The sequence below is a fragment of the Acinonyx jubatus genome, chromosome D3 (genome assembly GCF_027475565.1).
Source record: "Acinonyx jubatus isolate Ajub_Pintada_27869175 chromosome D3, VMU_Ajub_asm_v1.0, whole genome shotgun sequence".
NCBI lineage: Eukaryota > Metazoa > Chordata > Mammalia > Carnivora > Felidae > Acinonyx > Acinonyx jubatus.
In genome coordinates this window covers 27,087,955-27,101,214 of record NC_069392.1, presented here as the reverse complement: position 1 = coordinate 27,101,214, position 13,260 = coordinate 27,087,955, and the positions used below count along the sequence as shown (strand labels likewise).

Here is a 13,260-nt window from a genome sequence, read left to right as displayed (position 1 = left end):
AACTCTGAGACAACACATTTTTTGTGTTTAAATTGCTTGGCCTGTGGTGCTTCCCACACCATGTCCATGGAAAGCCTTCCATGGCTCCCCCATGTGTAGGGGTCAATCCCCTTGGTGTCCCTATACCTCTAGATGCATCCTGACCCCAGAATCTGCCTCCCCACCAGTGGGAGCCCTTCACAGGCCAGAGGATGTGTGCTCATCCTTGTGTGTCTGTTCTTGAGGGCTGGGGGGCAACGCCCAGGGTAGCCAGCAATTCTCTGCTGGGCAGATGCAACTGGCTTTCCCCTAAGGGCAACCACTTCCCAACAGCCAGACAAATGGGTCACTTCTCTTTGGGGGCTGGGTGTCCGTGGTGTGTCTATAGATGGTCTTAGGAATCTACTGGGATGAATTTGTGATTTAAAAGGAGAAGGTGACTCAGGGGAGAAGCCTCTGGAACTGCCTTTAGAAAACAACCAGCCAAGACATGAGAAATGAGTTCCTCTGCTGTTTGGGGATTTCCTGCTAACTACTGGTTTTCCTTGTTCAAGCAGGGAGAAGGGGCGTTGCTCCCGGGGAGGTGGTGCTGTGACTTCCTGCAGGCCTGCAGAGGCCACCAGGGTCAGGGAAGCAGCTTCCAGCAGTGGTGACTCAGACAATGCTTGGCCTCAGGCCACAGGCCTCACTGCCTGGATGCACTGTCCACCCCCATTCAGGGGTCATCTGCCCGTGCACCCTCCAGGCCTGTGGGCCCTGCAGCAGTCAGAGCTCCTAAAGATTCCAGAAGGTGCTACAATGAACAGAAGGTGTGTGCAAGACCTAGGTACCCAAGAAATGCTCTAGTCTCACTTGCCTGCCTCAGGATTTTCAAGTTTGCAGTCTAGTAGCAAAGACAGAAATGCAGATGAATAATTATAGTGTAAGGTACAAACTGCTTGGGGACCTGAGACAGGACACAGAACCGCTAACAAGGGGGAAGACAGGATATAAATCATTGCACCCTTGAACTTGGTGATCTGACTTCCTAACAGTCTCATGAATGACACCATTTACAATCTGGAAAAACGCCATGTGCCACTATGCTTAGAGTCCCTTACACTCAGGGGCCTGCACACCAGTGACAGGAACAGGAAACAGACGGACAGGAGCCCACCAGGAAGCTGCCAGGAACGTGCTGTGGGGTGTTCCTGACAGACACAGTGTAGACAACACGTGACCACATGTGTGACTATCGGGTCTACACAGGGAAGAAATACTAGAAAAGGATGAAAATAACTGAAGATAAATCCCTTAAGATGACTGGAAAATACATGCCTTTACAATATTACGTTTTTGTTTTAAGTAGGTTTCGCGGAGCCCAACGCTGGGGCTTGAACTCATAACCCTGAGAGCAAGGCCTGACCTGACATCAAGAGTCGGATGCTTAACCGACTGAGCCACCCAGGCATCCCCACAATATTATGTTTTAAAAGTGTTTTAAGATGGATTTATTAGGTGGCTTACAGGGGCCATGACCCTTGGCCTCTCCCTCATGGCTAATGATCTCAGGCCTACTCCACCATCCTGCTAATTAACAGGGTGCCTGTTCAACACCTGAGCCCAGGCACTGCCACTAGGGCCTCATGAGGTCCCATGTCACCTCAAGCAAGTCCTGCTTTTCTCCTCCATGTAGCCTGAGACACATGGCCTCTGATATAACTAAAACCCCCCCACCCCCATGGCCCTGCACCCTGCAGACCCCTCCAACTGACCCCTGACTTCTCCAGCTCAGGCCCATCCCTAGGCAGGAGGGCTGGTCACTTGCTCCTGCCACTGCCTGGCTGCCCTCCTCTTCCTCACCCCCTTGCATCTCCATCACCACAGAGCAAAACCAGCCCTACCTTCCGGGATTCCCGCCCCTCTGGGCATGTCCCTCCTCTCTGTTCTTCCCTCCACACACCGGCAGCTGACTGACTGTTCACACTGGTAGCTTGTCCTTCTTCTGACTCTGAGCTACTAGCCTGGGGCTCTCTCCCGCCTCCATCCCCAGGTCACTTTCTCTTTATCCCTGTGGATGTGTCTTCATCCCTGGCATAGCAGGCACTATGCTGGTGCTCTCACTCTCCCCAGGCTCTTGGCTCTCATGCAGGGGCAGCCGGGGTACCAATCCTCCCTGGCTTGCATTTCCCCCCCGCAGCCCCTAAGCCCTCACAGAAGTCCCAATGGCTGCTGTGGGGACAGACCTTGTGGCCCTGGGCCCTGAGGGAGGCAGAGCCCTGGGAGCCCTCCTCTCCCCTCTCCAGACTCTAGCAACTTTGGCCTACTACATTTCACCAACTTGCTTTATGCCACCTGCCTCTAAAATATTTCCTCAAAGCAGAACAGAACAAGCCAGTAACACCCTTTGCACATGCCATACCCTAAAGGGACATGGTCACCGGGCATGTCTTCCTGAGCTCTGTGGGCTGTGGGACTGTCAGGGTAGACACGGGCCAGCTCACACTGACCTTCACGCTCATTGACTCAGGCTCCCACCCCATATGCAGTAAGCAAGAGTCCTGAACTCTGCTGGATCCCACCAAGCAGGCCCTCAGGGCAGGGTGTGTGTGCAGGGATAGAGCTGACCTGCCACACAGGAAGCATGCTTGGGGACACTAAAATAAAATGCCAGTATGCTGAGGCCAGGTGTGTGTCCCACTTTAGGGGTGACACAGTGACTAGGGACTGTGGGCCCAGCCCCTGGGGAGGGAGGAGGTTCACACAGATGCTGCATGGCCTACTAGCCCTTACTATCTGTTTCTTTCTCCCTTCAAATCTGCTAAGCTTGCTGTGTCTCATCTCTGCGCCTCAGCTGCCACCTGTGAACAGCAGACAGTACAACCTGGTCATTGTGGCCACTGGCAGAGTGGTAGGCACAAGGCCTGGCCCTTGCCCACCCTGAGGCCTTGGCCAGTCTCTTAACTCACCTGGCCTTTGCCTCCCCATCTGTGAAATGGGACAGAAACAGGATCTGCTGCACCTGTCATGGGTTCAACTGTGCCCACCCCCCCCACCCCAAAAGATATGTTGAAGTCCTAACCTGCAGTGGCTCAGAATGTCACCTTATTTGGATTTAGGGTCTCTGCAGGTGTAAGATGAGGCCATACTGGAGCAAGGTGGGCCTTAAATCTAATAAGACCGGTGTCCTTATGAGAAGAAACCCAGACACAGAGAGAATGCCACATGAAGACAGACACACGGGGGGAATGCCATGTCACGATGAAGGCCAGACTGCTGTGATGCATCTACAGGTGAAAGAATACTAAGTCCTGCTGGCAAGAAGCTAAGAGAAAGGCCTGGAACTAATTCTCCACAGTCTTTGTTTGAGAGAGCATGACCCCGCCGACACCTTGATCTCTGACTTTTGGCTTCCAGAACCATGAGAATATACATTTCTGTTGTTCTAAGCCACTCAGCCTATGAGTTTATGATGACAGCCCTGGGAAAGCAATGCAGCACGGTTATGGGGATGGAAGAGGAGGCAGGACATGTGGGGTGAGTGGCAGCTGAGGTCAAGTTCAACACATGGCACATGCCAAGCCCCTTGCTCCCATCCCGTGTGGTCCCCTCCTGGCTGGTACACCGCTTACCTGCTGCTCAGGAAGCCCATCGCCAGCTCGGCCAGCTCACCCTCCACCTCCTCCTGACTCAGTACTGTTCCTGGGACCTTCCATGGCAAAGGGCTCTCTGGGCTCAGTGGGGCTGGGAAGTCATGGAGGAAGGCATCCAGGAAGCCCGGGATCTCCTCTGCCATTTGGCTGCTCTGCTGTGGGTCTCCAGAGGCCATGTCCACAGCATCCCGGGGGGGCTCTGCTGGGGTTCCGGGTGATCTTCACTCTGAGGAGAGATGTGAGGGTCAGCAAACACAGTGCCCTGCTCTTGGGGTAACTGTGCCCTCACCCCACAATGTTGAGTGTGTGGTGCCTTGCTTTCTCTCCTTTACCTCGAAACATCATATGGCAGGTACTACACCAAGCCCAGGGCCTCAAGGCAGAAGGGCAGGGCTACTGGCTTCACATATAGTTCAGAACACCCAAGTAAGTGGGAGCAACGACGCTGATCAGTGTCCTGACATGGGTCCAAGAAGGGATACTTGGGAGCCCAAGAGAAGGAGACAGAGCTGAGATCAGAGGCCACATGGGTGCCCTGAAGGAGAAGTGACAGAGAAGGAAGGTGTGTTCCTGGTGGAGGATGGCTGGCATGGCCAAGGGCGGGCAGCAGAGGGACTCCGGGGCCAGGCCATTGAGGCAAAAAAACACAACAGGTAATTCAACCTGACCCTGGGACCTCGGGAGCCAGAAGGTGAGGAAGTGATACCATCAGGTCTGTGAGCATAGAAGAGAGAAGGGACATCGGTCAGGGGAAGAAAAAAAAAGAGGCTGGACAGTGCCAGGGCTGACCCTGGGCTGTTTTGGACATGGACAAGAGGGGGAGTAGGAAGGGGCCCCAGAGGCTGCAGGGCACCCCAGGGGCGTGGGCAGGACAGAAGCCAGGAAACATCTGGCTTGGGGACATCTGTGATGTGTTTTCTCCAACAGGAGCAGTCCTGGGCCTCCTAAGCCCTGGCTGAAGGAGAAGCACCAGGGAGAGCCCAGGCTGCTGGGTACTGGGCACTGGCTCCCACCTGTCAGGCTCTTCCTCCCTCATCCTCAGGAAGGCCAAGGGCTTACTAGCTGCCAAGCCATAACAACCTTGGGAGCCAGGACGAGCCCCCATTTCACAGAAGGGAACAGTGAGGCTTGGAGAGGGGCAGCCCTTTGACAATGGATGGTAGGGTCCAGGAGGGATTCTGGAGCCCACAGTCATCACCACCCTGCCCAGCTCTTCTCCCACGAGGGCCTCACTCACTCATGGATCCTGCCCTATTATCCTCCCCAAAGTGGGCCTCCAGCTCCTCTCTCCCAGCTCAGGACCTCCATACACTGCCAGCCCATCTTCTTCCCTTACCCTGCCCCCTTGGGCCAGCAAAGGCCTGTCTGTCAGACTCCTGCATGGCCCGCCTGGACTCCTGCTTCTCATGTTCAGCCCTCTAGACTCAAATGGGTCTGGAGCCTGTCTTCTGGCATACACCCTTCCCTGTTCACTCTCAAAGCCCCACTTCCTACCCCACATCCAGGTGTGCCACACCCTGGCCACACAGGCGCCTGAGCCCACCTGAGCATAGGCGCCTGATCTCCAGGTTTGTGAGTTTGAGCCCCACGTCAGGTCCTGCGCTGACAATGCAGAGCCTACTTGGGATTCTTGGTCTCCCTCTCTCTCTCTCTGCCCCTCCTCTGCTCTCTCAAAATAAATAAACTTAAGAAAAAAACCCCCAAAAAGCAGAAAAGCACAGGGTGAAAAGGAGAGGGAAAGTTCAATGTCTAATCTGGGAGAAATTTGGAGGGACATGGGAGGTAAACAAAAAACAAACAAACAGGGGCACCTGGGTGGCTCAGTCAGTTCGGTGTCTGACTTCTGCTTAGGTCATCATCTCCCAGTTTGTGAGTTCGAGCCCCGCGTTGGGCTCTGTGCTGATAGCTCGGAGCCTGGAGCCTGCTTCGGTTTCTGTGTCTCCCTCTCTCTCTCTCTCCTCTCCTCAGCTCATGCTCTGTCTCTGTCTCAAAAAGAAATAAACATTAAAAAAAATTAAAAAAAAAAACAAACAAAAAACAGAAAATCTCTCTCTTTCGGAGACTTGTCAAAAGTTGACTTTTTAAAGTGGCCACAGAAATAATATAGAAATGAGGGCACTTATGATGGAAGGTAATGGGGACAGATTTAAAATCACTGCCATTCTTCACGTTTACTTACAAATAGGCGTAAGTACAATGTGACCCCAGGTTACAAAAGGCAAACAGGTAAAAAAAAAAAAAAAAAAAAAAAAGATGGTCAAAGAGAAGCAGAAATCAAGACAGACAGGAGCAGGTCGGAAAACTGTATTCTAACCATAAAGGTGAGACTTTGTGAACTGGGAAGATCAGAAAGGGCTGGGAGCCTTGTGGGGAGCGGTGAGGGTCAACCGGGGAGAAGGCAGGCTGGCAGAGCCGCACAGCACAGCAGAGCACAGAGAACCAAGCCGGAGAAAAATAAGACTGTGTATTTCCCAGCAGCCTCTGACACCCTCAGGCAGAGAAGGAGGCCAAGCCACTCTGCCAGCGAACACCTCTGGCCTGTTGCTTAGCAGGGAGACAAATGTGAGTACCGCAGAGCTGCCCTCAAGCAACAGCCTGCACCCCCACTCCTCCTTCATGAAATGCCTTCTGCCTCCCAGCAATTCCGAGCCCAGAAACAATACTCTTACAGGCACTGGAATCTTAGGCAGCACAAAGAGAGAGCCTCTTAAGTGTATGATTAAGACCAAAATGAGAGGAGGGCTTGCTCGCTAACCTCCCCAAAATGCACAGGAGGGCCCTAGTTTGAGACACTCCCTCCTCCCCCGCACCCCCCCCCCCCCCCCCCCCCCCCGTGTAAATAAAGCAGAGAATTCAAGATCCTTCACCTGCCACCTCACTTGCCAGGGGGCATTTGCTCAATGTTCTGGAATGCAGGAACCTCCTTGGGATGCTGTTTTCTGTGCCTGAAGTCCCCTTCCCCAGAGCCTGCCCCTTTCCCTGGGGGTTGGTGGCCCCTCCTCTCTGTCTCTGCCCCATGCCCACTGCCCCAAGCCCAGGGTCAGGCACAGGCCTGGATGGCAGCCTGTGACATGCCTGCTGAGTTGGGTAGGGGTCAGGGGTGAGTGGGGACGGCAGCACGGGCGTGACAGTGCTTGTGTGCATGCTTGGCCTGTATTTGCCAGGGTGTGACTGGCTTATTCCCAGGGCCTGTGCCAGCTGCCCTCCTTTGTTAGACAAGCGGGTGGCCCAGAGCCATCCTCCCTGCTGAGGACCAACCAGGCTTGTCTCTGTATCACCTGGCTGAGGCAAGGGGCCAGGAGAGGAACCAGGACAGGGCTTTCCTTCCCTGGGGCCCAGCTGGGGTAAAAGTCAAGAGTAATTTCCTTCCTTGTCCTTCTTTTTTTCAACAAACTCCAAATCTGTGATGTCTGCCATACATACATACATAAGCAAAACAATCCCTGCCCCCAGGAACCTAGGGCCGAAAGATAAAGGCATGAAGAGGGCAGGAGGGAGAGATTCCGAAAGTAAAGGGGGCCCCAGAGACAGCCCCAGTGCTAGGAGGGGCAGGGGACGGAGCTGTGGCCCTGAGCTCTTGCAGGACCATCTGGAGGGGGCAGTCTCAGCAGCCAGCTGGCAGGTGGTGCAACATGAGCCAGAGCTCTGTTGGGCGCCCTGACTGCGTGCACTGGTGAGGGGTTCTGAGGAGGGGAGCTCGTGCGTAAAGTCTGTGCAAATCATTAAGGCCCAGGGTGGGCATGGGAGGAACACTGGGCTACCAGCCCCCTTGTCACCTGCCTCAACCAGACTGGGCACACTTGGCCCATGGCCGGGTCCTCGGGGCTCGGGGAATGACGCTGCTTGTAGGCTGGCAGCCGCGGAGGCCGGCATAACGGTGCCGCCAGCCTACATCTGCCAGGGGTCCGAGGCTGCCAGCAACAACGGCAGTCTTCCTGCATCTCCGTCTTTTTACCTCCCGGCAACCTGTTGTCATTAATCCCCCTTTACAGGTGGGGGTTGCAGCAAAAGAACCAAGTGAGTTGTTGGAAGTCCCTCAGTGGGGTTCACACTCGGTAGTCTATGGAGCCTGGCCCCTAACTGCAACAGAAACCCTGCCCACCCATCATTGGTCACCAGCCTGGGGATTCAGTCCCTCTTGGCTTCCCTTCTTTCATTTCTGTGCTCATCACCCTGGTCCAGCCCCTCACCTCCGAGTTCCTGTGCCTTGTCTCGTGGCATACCCTTTTGCCCCTCAGACCTCTTTGATCCAAGCTCTGCTGAAACTGTCACACCTTTGGGTCTAGCACACGGTCTTCCATGTGCTAGACCCCAAATAAAAAATACTTATTTTCCTCTAGTTTATCAGTTTTGACTCATAAGCTCAACTAATGCATATGTGTACAACTCCATTTTTCTAGATCGTGTGGACAAAATACTTGAGAATCCTGCTTGACTTCAGGAGGTAGGAGTAATGCAAAAAATAGCAATCCTTAAGAATGGAAACTGCATCGTTACAAAGTATCGCCTGCATCTTTAAAAACTTGTCCATAAATGGAGAATTTTCTTTCTTTATTCCTAAGCAACCGCGGGGAAGAATATGGTGTCAATTTTCCAGATCCTTTTCTACATACGTGACATTTTTCTCTTTAAAAAACGTGGTAAGGGGCACCTGGGTGGCTCAGTTGGTTAGGCGTCCGACTTTGGCTCAGGTCATGATCTCATGGTTTGTGAGTTTGAGACCCGCATTGCGCTCTGTGCTGACAGCTCAGAGCCTGGAGCCTGCTTTGGATTCTGTGTCTCCTTCTCTCTCTGCCCCTCCCCAACTTGTGCTCTGTCTATGACTCTCAATAAATAAATAAATGTAAAAAAAATGTGGTGAAATATACATGACCTACAATTTATCATTCTACCCCAATTCTTAGGTCTATGGTTCTATGACATCAAGTACATTCACACTGTTGTGCAACCACTTTTTACAGGTGTTACTTTCTCTGTACTGAAGTCAGGAAGCCCACCCCTGTCTTCTTGGGTGTTATCATGGCCCTTTGTGCAGGGAACCTGGCAAGTGTGACGGCAGAAGCAAGATGCTGGCTGCCTTCTGCCACTGCCAGTAGGTGGTGTAGGCTGAGATAAGCAGCCTGAGGACTGGCACCTTCAAAGAGGAAGTTAAAACATTCTTTGGAGAACAGGGATCAGCAGAGAAAGGTTTTTAAAGACAGGGTTGGCCTCAGGCAATATCTCAAAAGGAATTCTACAAATGAACTTGTATAGAGGTTTACAACTTTCAAAGTGGTCTTCACATTGGTATTTGTTTTGATACCTCTTGCACAACTAGGCTGAGAAGTACATGCTGTCAGGCCACACTGCGAATGAAGAAATAGGCTTGGGGAGGGTAACAACCCACCTAAGGTCACACATGAGGAAATGGCAAAGCCGGACTCACATGAGGTCTTCTGATGTCTTTTGTCACTTTCAGCTCAGTTGTAGGAAGAAAAGAGTGAGATTTGACAACAGGCCAGATATGGGCATAAAGGGCAGAAGTGAGCTAGAGATGACCTCAGAGTGTTGGCCCTACATTCTATCTCCCATGGTGGGAGTACAGCTTGGCCGACAGAACTTGTCCCAGGAAATACCATAAGGACCTGTGTTCCGCTGGATGGAAGGCTGTGGGGGAGGAGTCCATCACCATCAACCGGTCCTCACTATGTGTTAGGTCCTGCATTAAAATCTCTACAATCAGGTGTCATTACTCCCTATTGCACAGAGGTTGGGAAGCTTGGGTGAGGTCACACAGCTACCAGTGGTGGTGGAGTCCATCACCTCCCTGCCTGAGATTTAGATTTCACACATCTGGGGCTAAAGTTGCAGCAGCCCAAGGATTCCCTTTTATTAAAACACTCACTTTAAATACACTTGGAAGAGGGCCATGGGTGGAGGCAGGCCTTGGGGTAGGGGCACGTGGGCAGAGGTGTGGTCTGGCAAAGGTGCAGGGACTGGTGGGGTAGGGGTCAGGGCAGTGGGTCCAGGCCAGATGCTCCTAGGAATGGGAGCTCCGTCCGGGCAAATGGGGGGCACGTCACCCCTCAGCATCCATTCCGCTTCACCGCCCCCAGTTCCCACCTGGCCTTCGGCTCGGCCACACCCCCGTCGGCCCAATGGCCCCCCAATTCTACATCCTTGTCTCCCCTGCCCTCCAATTCCCTGCCTCGAGTTCCTCAGGCCCCCAAGTGTTCCCTCCGCTCTTCAGCTTCCCTACTCGGCCCCTGAACCCCTTGGGTCTTCCCATCTCGGCCTCCCTGCCTCCCCAGCCCCCTATTCCGCACCCTCTGGTTCCTCAGCGCCTCGTTTCACCCTTATATGCCTCATGTCCCCACCTGAGCCTCACACCAGCGCGGTCAGCCCTCCGGTCCCACGCCCCCCTCCTCACCCCCCCCCCCCCCCCCCGGGCTCCTCATTCCCCAGACCCCAAGGGCCTCACCTGCTACTCCGCCACTCCGGACCCCGCGAGCCGCTCCTGGCCGGCCCCGCCCACTTCCCGTCCCCCGCCGCCGCGGGCTCCGCGCAGGCGCAGTCGGACGGCGGGCGGGCGGGGTCAGGCCTCTGCTGCCCCCTGGTGGCCTCGCGGCCCTTTCATTACAAGTGGTGAAGAGCAGCGCCGCAACCAAAGGGTCGTGCGGCCACGCAGCGCCCCCCCCCCCCCCCCCCCCCCGCCATCCTGGATTCTGGAGCAAAAACGGTCACCAGCGAATTGTTTCACTTCTCGAGCCTTGGGTTGCTGGGTAGACGGGGGAAAGCAACACCTACGTCACAGCGCCCAGACTTTAAGCAGCACGTGTTGTCAGCGGCTGGTGAGTGGCAGAGCAGGGTCCGAGACTGCCCCGGGGTCCGCGGACCACCAGGCCAGGGGGCACAGTGCCTGGGGCCCACCATACTTTTAGCGGTTGTGTTAGTTTCTTATTGCTGCTGTGACAATTACCACAAACTTAACACAAATTTATTTATGATTCTGGAGATCAGAAGTCCGCAGAGCTCTCAATGGGCCTTAAGTTCCTAGTGTCGGCAGCATGCGTGCCTAAATTTTTGGGTGCTCTGGGGGGAATCCGTTCCTTAGCCTTACCGAGTCTAAAGACTGCCCATTCCTTGGCTGGCAGCCTCTTCCATCTTCAAAGCCAGGAACATTAGGACAAGTCCTCACGCTGCCACCTCTCCGACTGCCTCCTCTGATTCCGTTCCATTTTTAAAGACCCTGTGATGACTTTGGGCTGCCCAGATGATACATGGGTAATCTCCCTATTTTTTTTTTATTAAAAAAATTTTTTTTAATGTGTATTCATTTCTTGAGAGATACAGACAGAGCACGAATGGGGGAGGGGCAGAGAGAGAGAGAGACACAGAATCCGAAGCAGGCTCCGGATTCTGAGCTGTCAGCACAGAGCCCAACACAGGGCTTGAACTTGAGAACTGCGAGATACCTGAACCGAAGTCTGATGCTTAGCCACCCAGGCGCCCCTCCCTATTTTAAAGTTAGATGACGTGAAACCTTCATTCTGTCTGCAACCCTGATTCTCCTTTGCCATGTACTCCAACATCAACACAGATTCCAGGTATGAAAAGAAAACATGGACATCTTTGGGGGTGGGGCATTTTTCTGCTACCAAGAGAGGCCCATGAAAATGTTTTCTTTTAAAGCTAGAATAAATGAACTTTTAGATCAAAGAAAATGTTTTAATATATGATATTAATATATTCATCTTTATATCAATGCATTTGTAAAGTATAATTTAAAAAATTTAATGGGGGCGCCTGGGTTGCTCAGTCGGTTAAGGGTCCGACTTCAGCTCAGGTCACAATCTCACGGTCCGTGAGTTTGAGCCCCGCGTCAGGCTCTGGGCTGAGGGCTCAGAGCCTGGAGCCTGCTTCCAATTCTGTGTCTCCCTCTCTCTCTGCCCCCCCCCCCCCCCCCCGTTCATGCTCTCTCTCTGTCTCAAAAATAAATAAACATTAAAAAAAAAATTAAAAAAAAAATTTAATGGAGCAAGGACTCTCAAAAGTCATACTGCAGCCCCACTTCCTTGACTTCCTGGTCCACATACGGGCCTGTATCCTTCCCAGGAATTAGGGTCTCTGGGATGCTTCACTAACAGGAGGGGTTCAGTGAAGCAAGGAACCTTGGAGAACTAGCAGTTGGCTGACATGAAAGGAAGCCATTTTGGGTGGGGGTGAGTCTGAAAGGCAGGGTGTATTTAGGTGGAGAAAGCAGGGTGGGAGAGGGGCGCTGGATCATCCCATTCTCCTTAGACCCTCCTAGATCCTATAACCCCCTGTTAGTGTGGTGACCCCAAGAAAGCTTGAGGTTACTTTTATAACTTAAGACCTTAGACATGTTCCTTAGCTCAGCTGAGCCTGTTTCCTTACCAGAAAAGTGGGGACTACAGCAATATAGCAACCACACGATCTGATGGGGTCATTGTGAGTTGTGAAACCCTGAATTGGTGTTTCGCATAGTGTGTCCAGACCACTGACATCAGAATGACCATGGGGGGGGGGTAGTTTGAGAACCACGGCACAGGTGAAGTGGTGCATGGGACAGGACCTCCTGCACTGTGAAGTGGGGTGCCTGTGAAAGCTGGTTTACCTGCAATCCTCTTCAGCTGGGGCCCATGTTAGACTCTTTGGAGCACTAATTCTATTCAAGGTCAGCGGCTTAGAGATGACAGCAAAGTGAGGTAGTGCCCCTTGCACTATGGAGCTGGCCCCATAGGGGCACGAGACCAAGGCATTGCCTGTGAGATTACCTGTGCCCTGTGGCTTCTGTCAACCTCTCCCTGTCTGCATTCCGTCATGCCTCAGCTTCTGGCTCTTGGCTTTCAATCTCTTGAAAGCAATCTTTCAATGTCACCCACCCCACCTAGCCACTGAGTTTGAGCTCTGCTTCTCTTACAAGGCTGCACCCCTGGCTTAGGTGAGCAGACCACACAGATCTCCCGAAGTGTTCAGCCTGGGTGTTCCTCCCACCTCTGCCCCCTGTGACTGAACCCTCTCTTGGTCCCCAAATGACCATTATTCTGGAAACTCACCCTGAACCCTCTACTCCTCTGCTATAGGACCTCATGTGTCTACAGGTGGTTATACCTACCCCCTCCTCCTATCTTCTTGCCCTGTCCCTTCACACATTGCCAGACTCATCGTAGAGATGGGGTGACATTGCTCTTGGGTTTTCAAACCATTGGTGATGCTGTGACCTTGGAAAGAAGTTACAAACCCTTACCCCTGACTGCCTAGGGACCCCCACTTGGCTTCCTATTTCCAGCAGTGCTGCTTTCTCAAAGGGGGCTCTCAGAGCTCCCTTGGTTGCTGGTATCTTCAGGTCTTTGAGGGCCTGACTGACGATGGAGGGTAGAGGGGGAGTGGGTTCACATCTGCAAGTCTGTGGTGCCTTCTCCTGTCTAGCAGCCCTGGAAGGGATGCCACACTCAACTGAGCAAATGCTCATGGCGCACCTCATGACAATATGTACTGGTCTCAAAGTGACAGGAATGGGTGTTGTCAAGGGCAATGGTCTGTGTCTAACCAATTCAGCCAGAAAACCAGGCCCTGCTTCTGTGAGCCATGCACAAAGGCCTGGTCTACAGGAGTTCTGCCCCCTGCAGCCCCAGAGCAGGTCAGC

At 53.2% G+C, this 13,260-nt stretch overlaps 1 protein-coding gene across 3 annotated transcripts in view; it reads right to left on the bottom strand.

Moving 5' to 3' along the window:
- The window catches only part of PPM1F (protein phosphatase, Mg2+/Mn2+ dependent 1F), a 29,912-nt gene extending 19,725 nt beyond the window's left edge, over nt 1–10,187 (bottom strand). Inside the window, exons 1-3 of one of the 3 annotated variants that reach the window (XM_053206059.1) lie at nt 10,072–10,185; nt 5,423–5,593; nt 3,591–3,837 (exon numbers count right to left, since the gene is read on the bottom strand). In XM_053206059.1, the coding sequence (XP_053062034.1) occupies nt 3,591–3,787 (197 nt within the window). In that variant the 5' untranslated portion in view covers nt 3,788–3,837; nt 5,423–5,593; nt 10,072–10,185. Of the gene's footprint in view, nt 1–3,590; nt 3,838–5,422; nt 5,598–10,071 lie in introns of all 3 variants that reach the window. The other 2 variants (XM_053206060.1, XM_027049745.2) reach the window with 2 other exon arrangements.
- Between the last annotated feature and the right edge of the window lie 3,073 nt (nt 10,188–13,260).